Source organism: Eucalyptus grandis, chromosome 3 (genome assembly GCF_016545825.1).
Source record: "Eucalyptus grandis isolate ANBG69807.140 chromosome 3, ASM1654582v1, whole genome shotgun sequence".
Lineage (NCBI taxonomy): Eukaryota > Viridiplantae > Streptophyta > Magnoliopsida > Myrtales > Myrtaceae > Eucalyptus > Eucalyptus grandis.
The window spans coordinates 15,964,307-15,988,147 of record NC_052614.1 but is presented as its reverse complement, the minus strand read 5'-3'; the positions used below and the strand labels follow the sequence as shown (position 1 = coordinate 15,988,147).

The 23,841-nt window shown below is 37.9% G+C and overlaps 2 protein-coding genes across 2 annotated transcripts; one reads left to right on the top strand and one right to left on the bottom strand.

Moving 5' to 3' along the window:
* Positions 1-615: 615 nt before the first annotated feature.
* Positions 616-2,322, bottom strand: LOC104436650 (probable receptor-like protein kinase At5g20050). The gene has a single exon (XM_010049492.2). The coding sequence runs from the start codon at positions 2,101-2,103 to the stop codon at positions 760-762; it is 1,344 nt and encodes a 447-aa protein (XP_010047794.2). The 5' UTR covers positions 2,104-2,322; the 3' UTR covers positions 616-759.
* Positions 2,323-14,737: 12,415 nt separating this feature from the next.
* On the top strand, positions 14,738-19,979 carry LOC104436649 (protein arginine N-methyltransferase PRMT10). The gene is made up of 8 exons (XM_010049490.3): positions 14,738-15,086; positions 15,622-15,814; positions 15,937-16,042; positions 17,051-17,240; positions 18,658-18,840; positions 18,915-18,998; positions 19,337-19,561; positions 19,673-19,979. Exons 1-7 carry the CDS (start codon positions 14,850-14,852, stop codon positions 19,511-19,513), a joined length of 1,170 nt encoding a protein of 389 aa, XP_010047792.2. The 5' UTR covers positions 14,738-14,849; the 3' UTR covers positions 19,514-19,561; positions 19,673-19,979.
* The last annotated feature ends 3,862 nt before the right edge of the window (positions 19,980-23,841 follow it).

Here is a 23,841-nt window from a genome sequence, read left to right as displayed (position 1 = left end):
AGATCCACGAAAATGCCAATTGCGGTCTAGGAGTCTACAAGAGAGTAGCTTTACAGGAAAGTCAACCGAAGGGCAGCATTTAGTGCCATATTTCAGGGTCGAACTCGCGCCACGATTTCGGAGGCACGCTTTGAGAGGCCGAGAAAGTAGCACGAATCCGGCACTCCATAATAAATTTTGACAGCTGAGAGAGTACACTGTAGACCCCCGTGGCCGTGAACCATAAATTTTGCAGGACCAGTGGGAAGGCAACTTGGACAATGACTTACCAAAATATCATCCCTGGAAAAGCCACTCTCCTGGTAAATTGATCTAGAATTTCCAGGAATTGTCAAATTGGTCAATAAGGGACATAATCTTTCCCTTTGTTCTTTTGTTTTTTGTGAGCTTTTAGCTTTCTTGCTGTAAAGAATTTGTGCAGAAAGCATAAAGAGCTCAGATGGAAACCTCAATTCATCCTTTTAGAGAAAGAGATTGACAGTTGAATGATTGAATATAATTGACAGAAAGAGGCAAAAGAATAAAGAGCACCAACCTTTGTTCTTTTGTTTGCATGAGCTTTGCTTTCTTGCTGTCAAGAATTTGTGCAGAAAGCATAAAGATAATGCCAATTGCTCAGATCAAAACCTCAATTCATCTTTTTAGAGAAAGAGATTGACGGTTGAATGATTGACAATAATTGACAGAAAGAGGTAAAAGAATAAGAGCACCAACCAAGAGCAACCCATCCTGTTTTGATGATGTTACCTTGGATTGGACCTATCTAGGAGAGAGAACAGACAACGCAAATGAACATGAAGAACTAGCAACATTGGACTCCACATTATGTGCTGCTAATGTGGCAATTGTAGGGCAATTCGGATCACCTCGCTCCTGCTCATCGATTGATAAGAGGTCAACCACGATCATTGCCGTTTCAGGGGGCTCGTTAACTGCCACGCGGCCCTCAAGCATCTCAACCACACGGGCCATGCTTGGCCTGAGCCTCGCCCTCTCCTGGATGCACCACAAGGCCACGAAAACCAACCTCTTCACTTCCCTCTCATCAATGCTCCCGTCTTCCAATAGCCGGCGATCAACCACCTCCATGAGCCTCCCTTCCCTCAATTTGTCAGCCACGATCTTGGGGAAGTACTGCCACTTCCTCCCTGACCGGCTGTTTCTTTTGTCAGTCAAGCACACGTTCCTCTGCCCTCCGATGATCTCGAGCAGGACCATCCCGTAGCTATAGATGTCCGACTTCTCGGAGATTCCGTGCTCCAATAGCCACTCTGGGGCCAAGTACCCTCTTGTCCCTCTAATAGTAGTAACAACCCGGCTTTCGTCTTTCCCCATCAATTTTGATAAGCCGAAATCAGCGACGACAGCCCGGTAATTCTCATTGATAAGTATGTTCTCAGGCTTGACGTCAAGGTGTAGGATGCGAGACCGGCAATCATGGTGGAGGTATGAAAGTGCCTTGGCCACATCGAGAGCCACCCGACACCTGTGGTCCCACGACAAGCAGCCTCCAGGCCGACTCCGCCGCTCCGACTTGGGGAAAATCCAGCGATCCAGCGAACCATTCTGGATGAACTCGTAGATCAAGAAGCGTGGCCCAGCAGGGACGCAGCAATAGCCGATCAGGCGCACGAGGTTCACATGCTGCACGCTCGCAATTGCGGAGACTTCTGACCGGAACTCCCTCTCGCCACGCTCCTGGCCGTCAATGCGTTTGACCGCCACCGCCGTGCCATCGCTCAGGATCCCTTTGAAGACCGTCGCAGAAGCGCCCCGGCCCACCAGGGCCTGGAATCCATCGGTCGCTTCCTCGATCTCCTTGTACCGGAACTTGGTTGGGACGCCGGCGACTTTGCGGAGGAAACTGTACTCGAGCCTCAGCTCACGGCCCTCGGCCAAGCGTGACTCAAGCAGTATCCGGCGGCGGTTGTAGTGTCTCCTCACCGCGAGCCAGGCGAAGACCGAGAGGATCAACGCGACATCCACACCAAGAACGAGGTAAAAGGCCTTGGAAAGCCGGAGAGTTGCGTGGGCGACGATGATCACGACGATCAGAGCAAGAACCGATGAGCAAGCGATCCAGTTCGCTTTCTTGTCCTCCATCAAGACCTCATCTCTGCTTCAGGTTGTGAATCCACAGGTTAAGGAGACATTCTCCGGGAACGGCAGGTTGACAATTTCCAAGGTTAAACTCAGAAGAAAACCCATTTTTCGTGTCCGGATCTTGCTAAATGTCTGAAAATTTTGGAGGAGGCTGGGTCTGATCAACGTATGAACCGGAGAAAACGCCATGGAAGGTCACAGGCGTACTCTTTTATATAAATGTATGTTGAGTTGTTGCTTTATAAGTGGCCACTTGCGTAGTTGATTCAGTCTCTCAGTCACGGTCGAATCAGGCCTCGTTACTTCGAAATTAGTCGTGATTTGCAATGAGTAATTTAATTAGGTTTCTGTCTTCAAAATCTTGACCGAGCAATGGGCGTGCTGCTACATTCATTAGTCAACTTTTTCTGAAAACTATATTCACAGTGGGTAATCAGTCCCTTTTTCTGAAAGCTATATCAAGTGTGGTCAAAAAAAAAGAAAAAAAAAAAGTGATGCAGTTGTCTTTTAAAAGGGACTGATTACCCACTGTGAATCCTAGAGTTTGACCTGTTCATTAAATTCATTGCCATACTTTCTTGCAATTTTGCTACGGGTCGCGGGGTACCATCGACAGTAATTATTTTGTTTATATGATAATAGACATTAGTCAAGTCAACAGTATGTTCTTGATTTGGAAATTTTATCATCGATTCGAAACTCACACTGTGGTTCGTTCACTTAGTCGCTGGGATTAACTCATGTTCTGTACATAAAACAAGCATTGTTAGGGCTTTGATGTTTTTAATATCTTGGAATTAGGCCAACCAATACTAATGAGATGAACATACAATCACTCGGTCATGACGTGAGATCAGTGTTGAATGCGCAACCATAAATCACTCGCAAATGACGCAAGAATAGTATAAAAAAAAATAGCTGGCCACAAAATTGAAGACTAATATAAGAGAAGACATAAGAGTACAATACCTCATTCAGATTACGTAAACTTGAGAAGTTTTGTCGCTGTTGACCAAGATGTGTATTTATCTTATCATGTAAGACTTGGTATACATACAACTATTGTTAGCAATTTTATCAGTTTGGTTAAGCAATAGTAGTTTTAGTAGAGATGCCAATTCATCCTTTTTTTTACCTTTGGTCTCATTTGTCACTTTTATGTACAAGTTTGTATAGTGCTCATGATAATCGAATCCCGGATCTAAGACTCTCCGACTCCACCCCTAATCCCTTGAGTAGAGCGGGTAAAGTCCGCAATCCATAAATTTTCGAGGGGCCAATGGAAAAAGCCTTTTGGGCCTCATGGGGGGTGGGGACGGGGATGGACATGGACGACTTCGCGCCCGCTTTGCCTTCACGCCCCTAATCCTCTATGTCTAATGGCCCCTGTGTCTTTTTATGAGATTTACGTACATATTTTCTTGTTTCTTATGTTTCTTTCTTGATTCATCATGAAGATTTCTATTTATTTCGTGGAAGATGACTGATTTAAAAATATTTTTCTCAAAATGATTATTTGTATTTCTTGAAATAATTATTTATTTCGTGAATATTGAACATATTTTCTGTAAATGGTCATTTTTAAAAAAAATTAAATTATTTAATTTTCTCAAAATAAAGAGAGTTAAAGTGTCATTTTCATCCTAGGATCAACCTCCGGAATGAAAAAGAGAGGCCTCATGGGTTGCAAAATTCAAATGAGAGTGATATCATTGGGCTTGAATCAATGGCGATTGATACTAGGGGTGCATCCGGTAACCATTCAAATATTATGAAAATTGGAAAAAATAAAGTTGCCAATTTGGGAAGATAGATTGCAAATTGTATCGACTCTAGGGAATGGCGATAATGGTTCATTTGATTCTTCGAGACTTTTGATTAGGACATGACATAGTTGTAACATAAGAGACTTAGACATGTGAGTGAGATGGAGATGATTGTTATAACTCGAAGGGCTTTACTAGGGGGTCATAGACTAAGAAGCTAAATTTTGTAAACACCATGACATGGTTAGTCAGCAAAGAGTGAAGTTTAACATGAAAGTTCACTAGATTATAAGCTGCATACACTCAAACTTATAGGGACCCGTCAAGTTCCGACAAAGAGTGGGGCAATGTATGTTTCATCCTTTGTTGATGATGTATTGATGGAAGTCTTGATTTGTCTTCTCAAGCATAAGAGTGAGGTAGTTGGTCGATTGAAATTGAAAACACTAATTGAAAAGCAGATAGTAGTCAAATCAAGTCCTACTACTCAACAATTGTGATGGGGTTTTCTACTCGTACTCAAGAGTAGGTATGAATTACATGGAGGCATCCCTTTTCATCATAGAAGAATGCGTGATTTACTACTTAAACTTCCAATGCTAGCGTGTTTGCATGCATTTGAGTTAACTTTTTTAAAGTCTCATGGAGTCAAATACAACTTCTTGTAGTCTTCAAAATTCAAATAACAATTCTGACACTAACAAGATTGGAAAAATGCAACGTACTTTCATTTCAGAAATGCATTAAAAGAAGAAACACTCTTTTATGAAATGGGGACGACGACAGATGGCTCAATAGGAGCAACTTTGAGTCTAATGTGATTTCCGATACCAACAATCGAATGTGTGATTTCTTTGCAACTAGAAGGGGAACAAATTCCATGCCTTTCAAATGTGGCAAACAAAACATAAGAAAAATATCACAAAAACTCTCTCCATTTCTCCTTTAGTACTAAATGGCACAACCTTTAGAAGCTTGGAGGGGGGAGCATCTCCGGTAAGATTAGCATGATCTTCTTAGTACCATAAACATTCCTTGCATCCAAAGCTAGGCATCAAGAGGAAGAGGGTTAAAGAAAGTGGGAGGTGGCACCGCATCATCAAAGGCATCTCCTCATTCTAGGGTTTTTCACCCCTCCCCATGTCAAGTGGGACAACGACATGTATTTTGGCCTTGACATCGTCGAGCCGGCTTAGCCTTGCCTCTGATTCAGCAACTTCGACAACCAGGCTCACTCGGGCCATGGCCAGGGTTGAGTCGAAGCCGTGGCAATCACGTGGAGATCGATTCCCTTACCACCAACCCGAGGTCTAACGGGACGTGAGCCCTGAGCGGGATTTGAACTTGCTTGATGTGATTGCCAAGTTCGGCAACCTCGAGATTGTCGAGGAGAGTGACGACCCTAGTGGCAGGGCCATTTGTAGAAGTATTATCCATATAAATAATTAATTAATCAAGAACAATCAGATCCATATATGTTTGTAAAACACCAAAAATTATATGCACAACGGAATTAAACATACATGTTTAAGCCATTGCTTTACTTAAAGAAAAATAGATTAGTCTGTTTAATCAGAAATCTTTTGAAATGCCGAATCTTCCTTTGTATGACCTATTTTAATAAAGTAACTTTTAATGAGACTAAGTAATTGATAGACATAATTTACTCTTTTATAGGTTAGAGAGGGACCTAGCAAACCCTAATTAATAGAGAGTCAACTAGGCCCCTCCTATTACGTGTTTTAGTTAAACACAATTGCCTACATTTTGCTGCTCGACTAGGCCCGTTATTAATAGATGTCAAAACCCAATTCAATAAGATTACTCAATGGTTTAACAAATATTGGAATATTAATTAACTCGATTAGTTAAAATAGAAAATCAATTAATTAATGTAAGCCCATATTATAGGAAATTTCCAACATTCTCCCATTAGGTTACATTAATTAACTTATTTTTATTTTGAAAAATATTTTATATTGAAAACAACACTATTAGGTTAATAACTGAAAATTTTGTTTTAATGTGGCCACAACTTTAAAATAAAAATAAAAAATATTCCAATAACGGCATCTCAAAACCAATTCAATTCTATATAACCTCATTATAGGACTATGGAGATCAATGTGTTAAGAATATACCGCAACACACGACTTTCCATAATCACATATAATAAGCATTATATTTTCATGGATCATGGACCTAGTAGTATAGTAAGAAATAGTGCTCACGTGTGATCAAAATATATACTATTTATTATCGGTCCTCAATATATTTTCTCAACGACATGAAATTACATCAGCGCAATTTCTAAACAACATGAAATTACACAATTATGTCACAATTCAACATGAGATTTCATAATTAGTGACATCCAGTCATCTTTAAACTAAAATTTGTTTAAAGATGCTGTTTTATACTTTCATTTTTCAGTCAATAAGAGAAATGATAACAATTACAATAATAATCATTGAGAATAAATGCTTTCATAGACATCATGAAAGTATTATCAATTTACATATAAATATAATATCAAGAAATACAAAATATATAGCTCACACTAATAAAAGAAATAAAAAAAAATCTAAAACGTTCATATTCTTTACATGTTCTTTAAACAAAATGGGTCGTAAGCAAAGGATCAGCCAACGTGGACTTAGTTCTAATTTTCTTGATCACAATGTCTCCATTTTTTACCAAGTCCTTAACAGTATAATATTTGATCTTCATGTGTTTGGACGCATTACTGATCTTATCATTTTTAGAATAAAACACAGTTGTTGTATTGTCATAGTAGATCACCATAGGTTTGGCAATAAAGTTCACAACTCACAATTTTGAGATCAAATTTCTAAGCTAAATAGCTTGAATTGACGCGCCGTAATACGTTACAAATTCAACATACATTGTAGAGTTTGTAATCAACATTTATTTTGTGCTCTTCCAAGAAATAGCACCTCCAGTCATCATAAAAATAAATCCAGAAGTTGATTTTCTATTATTCGAACAGCTAACAAAATCAACATCTGAATATTGAATCACCTTTAGGTCCTCTGCTCTGCTATACACGAGCATGAAATCTTTTGTTCGTTGGAGATATCTCATCACCTTTTTAGCTGCAACCCAATGTTCATGACCTAGATTTGATAGATATCTTCCAAGAGTATTCACAGCAAAAACAATATCATATTTGGTACATATTTGTGCATACATAAGACTATCAACAGTACTAACATATGGAATATCTTCATTACTTCTTTTTCAACATCATTCTTGGAGTATTGTTCTATGCTCAGTTTACACAATAGGAGCTTCACCTAACTTACATGTTTGCATATTGAATCTTTTCAAAACACAATCTATATAACTTTTTTGAGATAACCCCATAACCTTCTTAGCTTTGTCGCGATGAATCTCAATACGTAAAACAAAGGAGGCTTCCTAAGATCTTTATATCAAACTTTGTAGATAAAAATCTTTTTATGTCATTCAATAGACCAACATCTTTACTAGCAATCAAAATGCCATCTACATATAAAGTACTAAGAAAATATATTTACCCCACTTACTTTCATATAAATACATTGATCAAACTTGTTTTCCTCAAAACCAAACAATCTCACAATCTTGTGAAATTTTAAGTACCATTGACGTGATGCTTATTTGAGACCATAGATAGACCTCTAAAATTTGCACACTATATGTTCATTTCTAGCTTATTTAAACCCTTTAAATTGTTGCATATATATTTCTTCATCGAGATCTCCATTTAGAAAGATTGTATTGACATCCATTTGATGAAGCTTTAAATCAAAATGAGTCACCAATGCCATGATTATCTGAAAAGAGTCTTTAGTGGACACTAGAGAAAAGACCATAGTATAATCAATGCATTATCTTTGTGTGTACCCCTTTATGACTACCCTTGCCTTGAATATTTCTATGTTGCATTTTTTGTCTTTCTTGGTTTTGAATACCCATTTGTAGCTGATCGGTTTATGCCTATCAGGTAAATCAACAAATTCGCATACTTGATTAGTTGACATGGAAATCATCCCATCCTTTATCGCTCCTAACCATTCATCTGCCTGATCACTATTAAGAGCTTAGGTTGCTGGATCAACTACATTTCCAATGTCAAAATCAGCTTTTCCAAGATAGACGTGATAATCATTTAGAGGTGTCGATCTTCTTTGTCACTGTGATCTTTGCACGGGCATTTCTAGAGTCTCATAATTTGTCGAGGGAATTTCATTTGTAATGGGAAGATCTATCGTCATATCTCTAGTATCTGCTTCTTGCTGAATTTCTACTTTACAAGACCCTCACATGAAATCATCATTCAAGATGGACAATGGAATAGAAACCGTTTTATTTGGTTATTCCCTTTCAAAAGATTGAGAATAACTCTCTTCAATAACATCTAGTTCTAGGATTTTGACAATTTGGGATTCAACAATTATAGTGTCACGAGTAGGATAATAGAACATATACCCTTTTGAATAAGCAAAGTATCCAATAAAGTCTCATCTAGTAGTCTTGAGTTCACTCTTCTTCTAAGAAGGATTAAAAAAATTTCACCTCTGCAAGACACCCCAAACTCGAAAGTGATTCAAGCTTGGTTTCCTCCTCATCCACAAATCAAAAAGTATTTTCGGCATTGATTTACTAGATACACGGTTCAATATATAAGTTATTTTTTTAATTGCATCACCCCATAAGTATTCAGACAGTTTAGAACTACCCATCATATTTCATTTCATCTCCATGAGTGTGCAATTGCGCCGTTCAGCTACACCATTATGTTCAAGACTTCTAGGCATTATATACTAAGCGACAATATCAGAGTTATGCAAATATTTAGCAAACGGTCCCATTTGTTGTCTAATCTCGGTATATCACCCATAATACTCACCACCGCGATTTGATTTGATAATCTTGATAATTTTTCCCAATTATTTCTCAACTTCAATACGAAACACTTTGAACATTTCAAAAGCATTAGTCTTTTCCTTAATTAGATAAACATAACAATAACGGGAGAAAACATCAATAAATGTGATGAAGTACTTATTTCCACACAAGGTGGTTAAATATGGCCCACTAATATCCGTATGAATTATCTCCAATAGATTTTTATCGCGAGTAACACATTTCTTCTTGGTTTTAGTCAATTTTCCTCTCACACAATCAATACAAGTCTTAGTATCATCTGAATCAAGAGGAGGAATAATATAAGCCTTAATGAGTCGTTTTACCATTTCTTTGAAGATATGCCCTAATCGCTTATGCCATAGCAATGAAGATCTTTATTTGATTAAGGATCTCTTAACAACATTATTCTCGACATTGAAAAAATAATATGATCTATTGGGAGATAAGGATAATCGATATACTCCATCAAAAAGAACACATTTTCAATTAATTCTAGAATCATAACTCAGATTCACTCTTTTATTTGCAAAATAAAGACTATCCAGTTTTGTCAAGCGAAGAAAGAGATATCAAGTTTCTTCTATAACTAGGAACATAAAAGATATTATTTAAAATAAGCTGAAACCCAATGTTTAAATTCAAAACAACTATCCACATGCGCTCCACATTAACTCCAATATCGTTTCCAACTTTAAGTTTTGACTCTCTCAGATTTGGATTCCTTAGATTTGTGAAATCCTGTAAAGTAGTAGTCACATGAATAGTAGTACCAGAATCAAACCACAAAGAATCCAAAGAAACATCAACTAAATTTGATTCAAAACAAACCAACAATTCACCTTGGTGACTTTCTTTTATTGCTTTTAGCCAAACTTGGAACTTATAACAATTGGCTCTCTTATGACCCTATTTTTGTAGTGAAAACACTTGAAATCATTATCTCCATTTCTTCCATGATTCCCATTTTTTTCTTGAAATCTTGGCATTTCTTTGAATCATAAGCATTTGACCCTTTAGGTTTCTATTTTCCTCTAGATAAACTCAACTTGGCATTGGCAATTAAGTGAGTGAACTCATACTTCTCATTCTTTAACTTCTCTTCCTTAATCACGCATTTGGTAATCAAGGCATTGATGCTCCATGTCTCATTATGAGCGCTATAAGCATTTTTAATTTAGCTAAATTCAGCTAGTAGAACATTTAAGGTGTGATGCACAATGTAATTTTCAGAAAGAACAATTTCATGGGCCTTAAGTTTTGGATTGAATGTGGACCATTTTGAGTATAAATTCCTTAACACCTATAGCAGCATCATACTTCATGTTCGTTAACTCACTCAACAAGTTCCCAGCTTCAACCTTATCTAAGACTCTATATCTTCTCCTACTTTTTCAAGGAACTATCATGCATTTGTATCTTCCAACAAACCACTCATGAGATGCTTAGTACTAGACATCTTCATAGTAATGAGGCTTAGTCGGTTAGATTTTTCCCATCTAACATAATGGGCCTTTTGATCTGCAGTACTTTGGTCATGGGGCTTGAAAGATTCATCCTTACGTAAAGCCAAGTCTATATCCACAATGCCCATAGCAAACTTTATATCTTGCTTCTATCTATTGAAATTTGATCCAATTAACATTTCAACCGTGGCATTATTGTTTTTTTATAGCAAAGGTTACTATTTATCACACGTAATGCAATAAGATCAATTATGGGCAATAAATAATTTAACAAAAATAATTAGTATATCATAAACTCCAATTTAGGCAAAATGTATAATGCAACATTATTTTCCACAGCATAAAGTTTATAAAGTAGCAACAATGAGAATTACATATAATTGTCAAGGATCCATCCATTTTGGTAGACAAATTCTTTAAATTATATATCTCCATGATATCAATATATAAAGACAATAAGGAGAATTACATATAACTTATTTGCTTTGTGGACTAAAATTTATCTTCTTTAGGAAGATAGAACTTTTGAAGTCATACATCCCCATCAATCATCTATATTATATTAATATAGAAAAGAATTACATATAATTTTCAAAAAATTATCCCATTTGGACAAATAAATATTTTTCAATTATATATCCCTATCTTTTAATCTAGGAATTAATGTTTATACAACTTTCTAAATTAATAAACACAATAACCCCCTTTGGACGAATAATTTTATCAATAGGAAACTCCAAAAAATTTATATATAATGTTTCATTTCATCAACGCCCAAATTTCATCTAATAATATGAAGCAATTTACAACATGTGTTTCCCAATATTATATTGCATTTATCAAACAACAATTTATTTATTTTTTTAATGGCCGAAATTCGACCAAGCAAGTCCAGGCCAGCTGGATCAGTAGCCCAAGATTCTAGGCTCATGCCCAGAATTTAAAAAAAAAAAAAAAAATGGGCGTAAGCCCATATTTGACCCCTGCCCAAAGATTCTGGGCTCATGCCCAGAATAAAAAACTTAAGAAAATGCCCATATTTGGCCCATCCAAGATTTTGGGCTCACACCCATAATAAAAAATATGAACTCGGCCTAGTTGAAGGTCTTCTTCAACCTCCAACTGGGTCCTAAAACATGTAAACTAGATCACATGATCTGGTTTCAACCCAAAACTCAAAAAAAACATATATAATTATTGATTGATGAAAAATATATGTGGATCTTGCTTTTAACATCAATATAATTGACTAGAATGAATTAAACAAAAAATAAACTAAGAAATCAACCATATTCAAGCTTCAAGAATTTTCGGATCTAACACCCATGACGGAAATTTGTTTTTCTCTTATTTAAGCAGAAAAAACTTACCTTATTGCAACCAAAAGATTCTAAAACATATATAAAACAGTATCCATGCAATAATTTATAACAAATATCAATCAATTGCATGTAATCTAAAAATTCTAGAACATTTTCAAGGTATAAACCCTAGAATTTCAAATTCCAAATTCTTACTCAATTCTAAACGAAACTATACAAATTATATATGGTTGAAAAGATCTCGACGTGTAGAATAAAAACCCTAAGGTTTTAGGATCAATTAATAAAAAAATCCACACAAGAAAATAATGACAATATTCGGTTCAAAGAGGAAAATTTTGAATTTGTTCATAAAAAAAAAAAAATTGGGTTCTATAATCATATATGACTTGCTCTAATACCACATGTAGAAATATTATTCATATAAACAACCGATTAATCAAGAACAATCAAATCCATATATGACTATAAAACGCCAAAATCTATAAGTACAACAGAATTAAAACATACTCGTTTGAGATGTATTACTTCACTTGAAGAGAAATAAATTAGTCTGTTTAACCATAGATGTATTGGAATGCCAAATCTTCCTATCTATGACTTATTTCAGTACAATAGTTTTTAATTGGATTAAGCAACTAATAAGCATGACCAACTCTTTTATATGCTAGAGATAGGACAAATATTGGAATATCCATTAACCCGATTATTAAATAGAAAATCGATTAATTAATGTAAGTTACTATTATAGGAAATTTTTAACACCATCAACTTCGTTACATACGAGAACGTGTTGGTGGAGGCAACGGCTCCAACGTCTTGCCACTAACGATCACATTCGAGGAGATCAACTTGGGAGAGGCGCGGAGCCTGAACATCAGGCATTACAAGTACGTGAAGGTGACATCGATATAGCGTCACACAATCCCGATAGCCATTGACGAGTCTGACCTCATGGCGTCTGCTCATACTAGGTTCATCAATTACCTTCTACAAGTCCACCTGCTCTCAAGGAAAGAGATGTCTTTTTTTCTTTGGAGGGGGTCTTTATTGTTGAAAACTCCAAAACAACGACATCATTTTGGGTTTTCGCTTTTCAAGTAGAAAAAATTGGAAGACCCAAACCGACTTGGCTCGACCCAATCCGGGTTTTCATTTTGATTCTCATGCGTTTCGATTTGGGTCGAGTAACTTCAAAACCCAGCCGATTCTATGAATAATGAGTGGAATGCCTTTCATTTTCCAAAAAATGATTAGACATCGACCCATGAACCAAGAGACTCCATTGTTTGACTTAAAATCCAACACCCACTCTCGAGTCCTTGGCAGTGGGAAAACAGTCCCAAAAATATCAAGTTAATCAAGCTTTGTCGACTGTGACCTCTGTGGATTCCTAATTAAGGTTGCCATACGAAGATATGATAAAATAAATGCCTAAGCCCTACGAAGTCGCCTTTCAATTTCACTGACCAAGGCAATTTCAAATTCTATACCAGCTGCCTTAGAATATGGAACAACCAAGCATGAATAGGGACTAATTTTAGTAATCAGACGTGAGGCATCTCGTTATAGAGTTAAATGAAAACCTACTACGAGGCTATGACAAATTAAGTATTTGTATAAGCAAGCAATAATGCCGTCTGCTGTAGACTCCATCTCATGAAAGTACATATGTACCCAGAAGAATCTCCATCAATACCAGGAGACAAGACGCTACAACATGGAGAATCAGCATCGCAATAAAGGACAACATAGATCATCAACTTGGGAGCTGACTTAAAGAACATTAGAAAGTAATTGGATATGAAGCATCGGCGACATGACATATATACAACGCCATCCGCTTGATGACCAAGTAAACAAAATCCCCCAGGCATTTCATTTATCTTATTTTTCTGGTTCTAACATGGGATTACGCCTGCAAATGGAGAACAGTTAATTCCCAATGAAGTTAATCAACAGAATTCTAGATCGTCATACCATCCCCTCTACGGATCATAAGCATGATTGCGGTTACTGAAAATGATAAAGAATGAAATGCATAAGTTCATCCTGAGACACCTCCTGCGGTTTGTCTGGCATCAGATAGTGCCTGAAGAAATGATACTGTTCATCTTTACATGGGTACCTGCAAAATGTTAAAGTTTGATTGCCAACAACATAAGTCACAGACATCAACTCATACAATTGTTAGGACATGGAAAGGCATAATTTGAGGAACATACAAACTGTAGTCGCATTCATAGCCTGCTTATTCGTTGAATTGATTTCCTATGTCAAACCCTCGGAAATTATACGACTCATACCCCAAATCAATGAAGTAGAGTTTCCCTGCAAAGTGAGCAGAAATACGCAGAACAGTTAGTTGCTAGTACAATGTGTAAAAAGGAAAAGTTACATCTGTATTTGATTACATGCTTCTCTAATGTCCTCCTAATAAACCAATGGTTTTTCTTTTTCCAAAATGCTGGTTTAATGGTTACTTCAGGGTAAAGCCCACGAAAAATGTTTATTTTGATGAATTTCTTTTGGCATTGATTAAATAATTGAGTCGAACTATTTTAATGCCAAAAGCATTGATTATGTATGGCACAAAACTAATATTTTAGAAACCCTTTTCTTAATAAATTATTTATGGTGCGAATGATAGCCCTTTTATTTTTGTCGGATCTTTTTTTTTCTCAAAAATAAAATTGGAATATAATTTGTTTGGTAATGCAATTTTATATTTTTAATTATTGCAACAAATCTTTAGTTCAAAAATAAGTTTGGAATAAAAATAAACAAATTTTCTATTTTTCTAATTTGGAATAGAAAAAAAGTAAAAACTTTTTTCATCATTTGCTCTTGCCTTTGGTCAATCAACCAATGTTCACCATAATTCATTGTCCTCCATTGCCCATCGCTCGTCCAAAAAAGAGATATTTTGCATTGTTATTAAACGCGCATTTTATTAAATTAAGTATAGAAAAATCTATTTTGAATAACTATCGGTCTATCGTGCGCATCCTTAATATTTGCTTTTGTCGGATCTCCTTAATAAATTCTCTTTTGGGAAAAAAACATATCCAACTAGTTGTAAAAAAAAAAGTTCAAAATATGTCGGTCCAAAAATAAAACGAAAAAGGAAAGGAAAGGAAAGTGGAACGTTAACTGCGTGAGAGGGCAAACATTGGCGCGCCGCCACCGCAGTCGCAGCGACGTTGCCCTAAAACCCTTCCGAAGAACCCTCAGCTCGACCCTCGTTTTCTCCGAGAGCCATGGGCAGCTTCGGGAATGGCCCTGCCGGCGACCGTACGGGCCCCCACGGCATCGGCGGCGGCGGCGGCGGCGGCGGCGGCGGCCCCGCGGCGGCGGTGGACAAGGGCGTCGACTTCGCGAACTACTTTTGCACCTACGCCTTCCTCTACCACCAGAAGGAGATGCTCTCCGATCGCGTCCGCATGGACGCTTACTACAACGCCATCTTCCAGAACAAGAACCATTTCCTCGGAAAGGTACGGCCTTTCCGGGTTTTATGGTGGAAATATCTCTGCTTTTAGGTCCGTTCTTGTTGTGGGTTTTTGCTGTTCTGGTTGTTCTGTAATTGGTTCGGTTGTGTTGTGGGTCGGATCAAGTCGAGTCCTTTTCCATGTTTTTGGATGTCTAGTGGATGAAAGCTTAAAACTTTAGTGTTCTTTTGCTGCGGAATTGTTTGCTTTGTTGGGAAAGAAGGAGTTCATAGTTTGTTGTCAAGTGAAGCTTTTGCTGGTGCTTTCAATTTCTGATGTGTCTGAGAGAAATTTCGTTTCGCGCATGGATGATATACAACTTAGCATATGCAAGAAAGAATCTGTTCGCACTGTTGGGATGAATTAGTGACATTTTGATTATGTGGGTTTCTTCTTGTCCTTGGGGGCAGAGTTTAGGAGTGTTGAAGTTCTTTCTTTTAATCATGAGCTGCAACAGCACTGGAAAACACATGAAATGCTTTTTTCTTTTTTCTTTTTAAAATGTTGGAATAAGCACTGACTTGATGAATTTGTCGAGAAGACGGTGCTGGATGTAGGAACAGGAAGTGGTATTCTTGCAATATGGTCAGCTCAAGCTGGTGCGAGGAAGGTTTATGCAGTGGAGGCGACAAAGATGTCAGAGCATGCCCGAGCTCTGGTAAAAGCAAATAATTTTGAAGACGTTATTGAAGTGATTGAGGGTTCAATGGAAGATATTAGTCTCCCTGAGAAAGGTTAGAGCTTGGTATCATATGACATCATTCTTGGTTTTTCATGCCATGTATCTTAAGTCTGATGTAGGTGTATGCTATGCCTAGTTATCGCTAATGACAGTATGAAAATCCTTTGATGGCAGTTGATGTGATCATATCAGAATGGATGGGTTACTTCCTTCTGCGTGAGTCTATGTTTGATTCAGTGATCTGTGCACGAGACCGCTGGCTGAAGCCAACTGGAGTCATGTAAGTTTTGTAGGTAAATCCAAATGCTTTTTAACTTGAATTGCTTGACTTGCATGCCAAGTGCATTTCCCTTGTTTGGTGGTGGTGCTAGTAGCAATAGTCAGGGACTCAGGGCTAAGGGCTAGGCTGTTGTGCCCTCTGCCCTTTCATTATTTATCTGAGTTTTTACACTTTTGCCCTGGTTGGAATTGCAGAAACCACATGTAACCAACAGTCTGGGTATGACTAGTTTTGTTTGGTTTATGACCTTCAATTTGGAGAACTAGCCTCATATAAACTGAAATGCATCTTGTCGGATGCCTTTGCTTTACTTGCGTTAGGTCTTCTGTTGATTTTGGGATGTTACATTTACGTCTGTGCCTATCTATAATTGATTTGAGCAAACCAAGATCTGTTGTTTTATTTGAGGGCTTTGTTCAACTGGTATTGGAAAAAATCAACTGTGCTTTCTGCTTCCATGCACTGCATTTTGCTTTCCACTTCCACACATTGCTTTGTAAACCTGCTGCCTGCCAAGGCTAGAGTACGTGGCATGTAAGTAAAAGCTCTCTTCAGCATGTTCAGCATTCTTTTAGTTTATTGTGTTGTATATGTGCAGTTCTTTGCTGCATGTGCTATGAAGCATTAAAGAAGAGTGCTTTGTATGCTTCCATCCTCTTGCAGTGGCAGAGCCAGTGTGTTACCATGGTGATTGCACATATTGTGATTCCACCGCTCACTCTCATAATCATCACTGTAGTACATGTGCACCAGAAGGAATAGGCAAAAAAGAAAAGATGGATACAGTGTTAAGTACTTGATATTATATTTCTTTGAGGAAAAGAAAAGGCTTAAAAGTGAGTGATAAACTGTAGTAGCACTGTCCTTGTCATTCTTCATGCACGGTCAGATAGAGGTGCTGTATTTGGTGAATATTTGACAACCTTGGACTTTAGTTTTTTTTTTTTTTTTTTGACAATAATGACTATAGACGTTGTTTTGTCTGACCAAATATCCCCCTTTTGGCAGGTATCCTAGTCATGCTCGAATGTGGATGGCTCCTATCAGGTCTGGGTTGGCGGATCAAAAATCAAATGACTTTGAAGGAGCCATGGATGACTGGCACTGTTTTCTGGAGGATACTAGGATTAGCTATGGCGTCGATATGAGTATCTTGACCAAACCATTTTCTGAAGAGCAGAAAAAATGGTATCTTCAGGTGTGTCCTAGTAATTGTGGTCTTTGGGATGTCACATCTTTCCTCTTTAGCATGTTCTTAGTCCAGTCATAGTTATTCCCCTTAGTTTATTCATGTGCTATAGAATAGGATGTACACTAAGAAGAGCTTCTCATAAATGAATTCAATAGGGAGGTCATGTGCTACAGCATGCAATGTTATGCATGCGTGAAATACATCAATTTAATGTGTTTATTTCATGTATACATGCTTTGACAAGCATATTCTGACCACCTCCATGCAAGCATGACTAGTACTTTGTATTTCCAGGGATATCTATTATGCATAAAACTCAACTGTCTCTTCCCTTTTAGTCACTCTGCTTTGTATAGCATTTTGAGTAATTCATCCACTTTTCCAGCTTGGTGATGATGCATGATGGGAATGAGAGATAATTAAACTTGTTTTCTGTGCTAAGTATATGGAAGAATGTTTACTGGAAATGGTTAATGGAAGGGGTTTTTGGAGTGTGTATGAGTGAAAATGAGGTTGGGATAGATGAATTTCACCACCTGGGCATAAAGCAACATGCCACCAGTGAAGTATAAAGCACTTTTGATTCACTACCAAAGGGATTGGATGAGGAACTGAAAATAGAAAGTCGCTCACTTGAGGAAAATGTCATGTATATGTTGAATTCAAGTCTGCCTCTACATGTGAGATGACTCTATTTGTAGAGCAACTTTGTTTAGGAACTAAACAATTTAAATGACTCTTGGAATCTAGCTAACAATAATAACTCTGGGACAGTTATATAGACACATTATGATTCATGGAAATTGGCAACACTTTAAGATGCATGGTAACCATGACTTGACTCTCCCAATTCATCCACTAGTCTGAGAAGTCAAATAACCACCTTGGAAGATTGACAAACAACCATAGAAATTGACCAGCAGTCAATTGGTACTCGATCGGCAGCCTCCAAATCGACAGCTAGTCTCGTGATGCGACTTCTATCAACCTTGGACTGATCAAATTAAGTTTTGGTCGAATTTTTCTTGCATGAGTGATGATTGGGTTGGATTAATTGATGAAACCTGAGTTGGGCTTGAAAGTCGATGTGGGATCTCAGTATTGATAATACAATGTTTTTCTACTGATGTTCATTCTTCTGACATATACTGAATACAAATCTCGTATACTTATGTAACCAGATGGACCACTTTCATAGAAACGTGTATTGAGACTGTACTTAAAACTGATTGCCTTGTTGGTTGGCCTTTTGTTGTTGCCTGGAAGTTGGAACTCAGTGGGTTAAAATGGATCCTGATGCCATGTTCTTTATTTTACTGTTCTGTTATGTTGCATGAAGAATGTCAACATGTTTCTGTCCTTGTGCACGTTTATTTAAAATAATATTGGTCTTGCCTATTGAAAAGAAAGCTAAATTATGCAGACTTCCTTGTGGAACAACCTTCACCCGAATCAAGTTATAGGGACAGCGGCCACCGTAAAGGAGATTGACTGTTTGACTACCACTGTGGATGATATTGCAGAAGTTAGATCAAACTTTTCATCAATAATCAAATGTAATACGAGACTTTGCGGTTTTAGTGGATGGTTTGATGTCCATTTCCGGGTAAGATGGTACTCATGCATCCCTGACATTTATGAATGAGCTATGACTAACTTCCCTGTTATCGTTACCCCCAGGGGAGAATGGAAGATCCAGCTCAGAAAGAGATTGAGTTGACTACAGCACCTAGTGTGGACAATGGCACTCATTGGGGACAGCAGGTTGTATTCCTCTGACAAATATGTGCAGAATAACATCAAACTAAGCTTTATCCCACTAAGTGGGTCAGCTACTAATGTGTCAGTGAATGGAAAATTTAATATCTTGAATGTGCATAGGCGAAGTATTAAATAAAGCCATATCTGTTCTTCTCTTCAAGCTTTTTACCATTTTATGAGAGCTTTGCCATCCATTACATAAAAGCTTGAATATGGTTTTCCTGAGGTTTTGCGTCGTTAGATGATATATGAGAACTGCCACACGATCATTTTCAACTTTGTCTTGATTGCTTAATTCTTGAATCATACCATCCCTTTCTCATGTACTTTTGCATGTGCAGGTTTTCCTATTAAATCCTGCTGTTGCAGTTTCTGAAGGGGATGAGGTTGATGTTTCATTTGCTATGACCCGTTCAAAAGAAAATCATCGATTAATGGAGGTTGTGCTGGATGGCAGACTCAAGCAATCCTCTGGCAATCTGCTTCAGCCTTTCAGAAAATTGTTTTATGTTGAATGAGACAGTGAAAGTTACAAAATGATCATTTGGGTTCAGCTTTAACCGCAGGTATGTACTCTGAGCACTTCCATTCATTCGAGAAGGCTGTTGCTGTGTGATCTTATTCTGATCTTCTGACACTGCCATCCCTAAAATATTCGTTTGCTTATGGTTTTCCAGAGCCTGAGTTTCGGGATCAGGCAACCTACTGTGTTTTGGAGCACAGGTCCTCGGGTTCTGGGTTGACAAGCTCTCTTTGGAGGGTTTTGCTGTTTTTTTGACACTCAATATTCCAAGTCAAACTGTTGTACTTTAATTAAACAATGTACGATTGTTTTGGGAGAAAGCATGCTCCTACTAGAATTCCAGTGATTTTCTTTTTCCGGAATCTGTAAATAGTTGTTGCTTCAAGGAAACAACTATAATTGTGGTGTGGATCTTTCATTGCTCTGCGAGCTATTTTCTTCATGGTGAGCAATATGTTAAATTGCATGCATGTAGATCTTTCATTCCTCTGCAAGCTAATATCTTCGTGGTGAGCAATATTTTAAACTGCATGCATTAACTACAGAGTCTACTACCAGCTACATGTACTAGTTTAGCCAGTTTATCTTCACTCTGAGGCTAAATTTGCGGCCATGATACATTGGTAATCGATATGATGGTGTAGCGAGTAGCGAAATGCATTTTGGCTTATGTAATAAAGTGATGCCATAGGAGGTCAGGATATTATAGGGGTGTGATTTTTAGCACTGCCTGACGGGATTAGAAGCTGGGTAGATGATCGTTGGGTTAGACTTCCGCCCTGAAGCGGGTAGATCAGCACAAGCAATTGATTCAGGAGGGTTTTGAACAGATGTTTAATTCTATTGAAGTGTGCATTTTGTGTTTTGAGCGTTCGGTTGTGAATGTGAAACCATTAGATAAACAGTACTTAATAAGCGATTGAGAAAAGTATGACTTCCGAGTTTCGTAGCTTAGATGGTCAAAGTGATCAGAAGAAAGATGGCACTGATTCATTTTTTAAGCTTTCTTACTGCTAAGGAGCTTCATGGGAGATGGCTTAGAAGAAGCATATTTTGCATTTGGTAACAATTTCGGTTAAAAAATAGTTTTTTTTTCCGTTTTTGTTCTCGAGAATAAAAAAGTAGATTGTTTTTTATACTTTTTGATTTTGTTTTAAATCTATTCCTTAGTTACTTTTTTATTCCAAAAAATCGAAAAATTAGCCGACATTATTAAACGGATTCTTGTTCTTTTTGTTTTTGTTTCGGAGAACAAAAGAAAAAAAAATAGAAAAATATGATATGTCCTTAGTGCCTGAAACAGTTAAAGCAAGTTGTATTAGTTCTGATCTCTCCCGGTAGGAGAGAGGCCATATGACATTGGATCGAGCATCTCCTGCTCAGTTGCAATCCCCAAAAGCTTAGATCCAAATAAATTATGCTTATCTTTGGAGGTTCTTTATGTGTTGAAGTCGAATTGTATGACAAGCACATGCATGCCTTAATTGCTCTGGAAGCAGCTTCCAACATACGCTGACACCCTCATAACTCTTCTTGCAAATCCATGGTTAGCTTTGGCTCGCCACTATTTCAAATGTCAAGCTTCGCATTTTCTCCTCCCAAAATGCTTTTTCACGTCAAAGCTACATCACCCGTCGCCTCCACTTCAGGCTTTCCGACGCTTAACATTGGCAAATTGCCTTTAAGTCATATGCCTCAGCCAGCTATAAAAGTCTGGTGATTTTCAGAGGGTTGGTAGGGTTTCAAAGTGGTTCTCTTGTGCTTCCCATATCCTGAAGAATGCACAGGCTATCGAGCGGGTCGCGGGACTCGGACGAGTTCTTGGTCAACCTGTTGCCCGCGTCGGCGGCCCTCTCGGCGCTGAGGAACTCGTCCGCCAATGACTTGCCGCTGTTTCGTCATCCCTCATCTGATTTGACCAAGAAGGAAAGCGGTGCTCACCTCAGGTCACCAGGAGAGAAAGCTATTCACCTCATCCCGGTTGTTCTTTTTCTCTGTGCTCTCACTCTCTGGCTTTGCTCTCATTGATAAGGAAACAGCAATGTGGCCATATGTGATTTAGTTTGCTTCTTTTCCCTTTCTTGGAAAAGAGGAAAAGTGATTATGTTGGTGATATACCTTGGATGAAAAAATTAGAGTAAATGGCTTCTAATTCTGACACAATACTCGCAGAATACCATCTTTTTTTTTTTATCATTTGGGATCACTTACTTTAGCTGTCAAGCAGTTCTTCTCCCTCCCTCCCTCCCTTAATATAGAGAAAGAAAAGGAAATTGAACTAAAGAAGATCAAGAAAGTCTGGAAGGTTCATGCCATCTTAAACTAACCTCCCCTTACACCGGTCAACCAGATCGATAATCGAGATTATTAAGAACTTAAACACGGAGTCGGCTCGCTTGCAATCGCATAACCTCATGGATTTTTGCGTGGTCTCCTTGTGATGAGTCTTCTACTTATTAACAAACGTGGGAAACGTGGCCGTGACTCCGAAGCAATCGCCCCCATCCTGGAAAACGATAGAGCTGCCAGATCTTTTCGTATATAGACAGAGCGAAGCATCGATGAAGAATCGAGGAGAGACGTGAGATACAGGAACTTTTGGCTCAAGCCTTCGGTCTTTCCCACGCCTCATACGTCAAAAGGTGCCGGTGTACGCTCGAACACTTCACGTAGAAATTCATCCACGTCTTAAGGGCCTGTCGACGCTTCCAACGAAGCCGAATGACCCGAGCTCATGTTGAAGTCTCAAAGGCTTGCAGATTAAAAGGGTCCCAAGGGTCCTGCCGACACAAATGAGTGGCTCGCAAAGATGAACTATAGCTAGGCTGTTTGGGTTAACAAGTCCTAAACATATATTCAATCCTAAATCTTTCGATTGTACCAATTTAGTCCTATATCTTTTGACGATTTGTCAATTTAATTTTAAATATTTCGATTGTGCCAATTTAGTAGTAACAAACATTTTGACGATATGTCAATATCGGCCAATTATCCCAATGATAGGTATTTAGGACTAAATTGACAAAATTTCAAAAGGTTTAAAATTAAATTGACAAGACTCAAATGTTTGTGACTAAATTAGCAAAAGATTTGAAACTAAGTTAGTACAATTAAAAGATTCGGGACCGAATTGACCGTCATATAATAGGTTCAAGACTTTTAGACGATTATCTCTTCTTTTGCGGGTCTATGAAGTTTGTAGCAATACTCTATCGATTGATAATTTATGGATTTAGACGAACTCTTTTGATAGTGGAAAAGCAAAGAAAAAGAATGTGGAATTACCCATGACAATGAACTCTTTGAGACGCCACCAGGCAATTGATGCCTTGATATCTCAATATTTTCCTACCCTATGTGTTGGAATTTCTCGCTGCGTTCTCCATGGTGTCGACTCCAGCCAAATTCGAGCTCGATATCTAGCCACCGCGTGAGGGTGCGTCTCTAGCTAACTTTCATTTGGGAGTATAGATCCGTCCCTAAAAAGAATGAAAAGAATAGTTTCGTGGAAAAGACTAACACTTAGAATGATCTTTTGTTTTCTTTTATTTTCTTTCCAAATTTAGCCCAATCTTTCCAAGTTATCTTAGGAATAAGCTCCCTATTTCTTTTGAAATAGTAACACCAGAAACTGCGGAAGCCCCACCTTTTCTTCTTCTCTGCTTTGGATGACCAGCTGAAAGTTAGATCTTTCCCAGAAAACTTTGATCTTTAGAGAACCCTCGAAGCAACATTCGGGAGAGTCGTCCAAGCACATACGCAAGTAATATTCTTTACTAATCCCTAATGAATCCGACACCTCAAAACATCTAAAATTATGTAACGAAGAGAGTTCCAAATTGAGTTTCGTTAATGACCATATCAGTCGTCCTAATCTTCCAATGTTTGTGTAACAATAATTTAATAGCGCCCGTGTTGAATGGTTCTTGGTCAAACGAAAAAAAAAATGAAAAAAAAAAAATAAAAGGACTTTTTCAAGGGACCAGTCGTGGACCTATCTGATCCATGTATAGGAATTCCAAGTTTTCTTTTCCTTCTTTTTGTAAACCCAATTGCACGTTTCTTTTGACTTCGCGTGCGAAAAGCTGTTTACTTCACTAATTTGTAACAAAATATACGGGATCTTTAAATAAATGGAAACACTTTTCCATGGAAATTTTACTCATGTGTTACTAAAATGTGTGGCAAGGACGACGGACTTTGGGATGCTAAGGAGTAGAGATAGGGGTGAGCACCGAGCCTAGCTCAAATCGGAAACCCACCTAGGATCGGCTCGGTTTAGGAGCTGACAAGTTCGATTTATAGTTTCAATATTTTGGAACG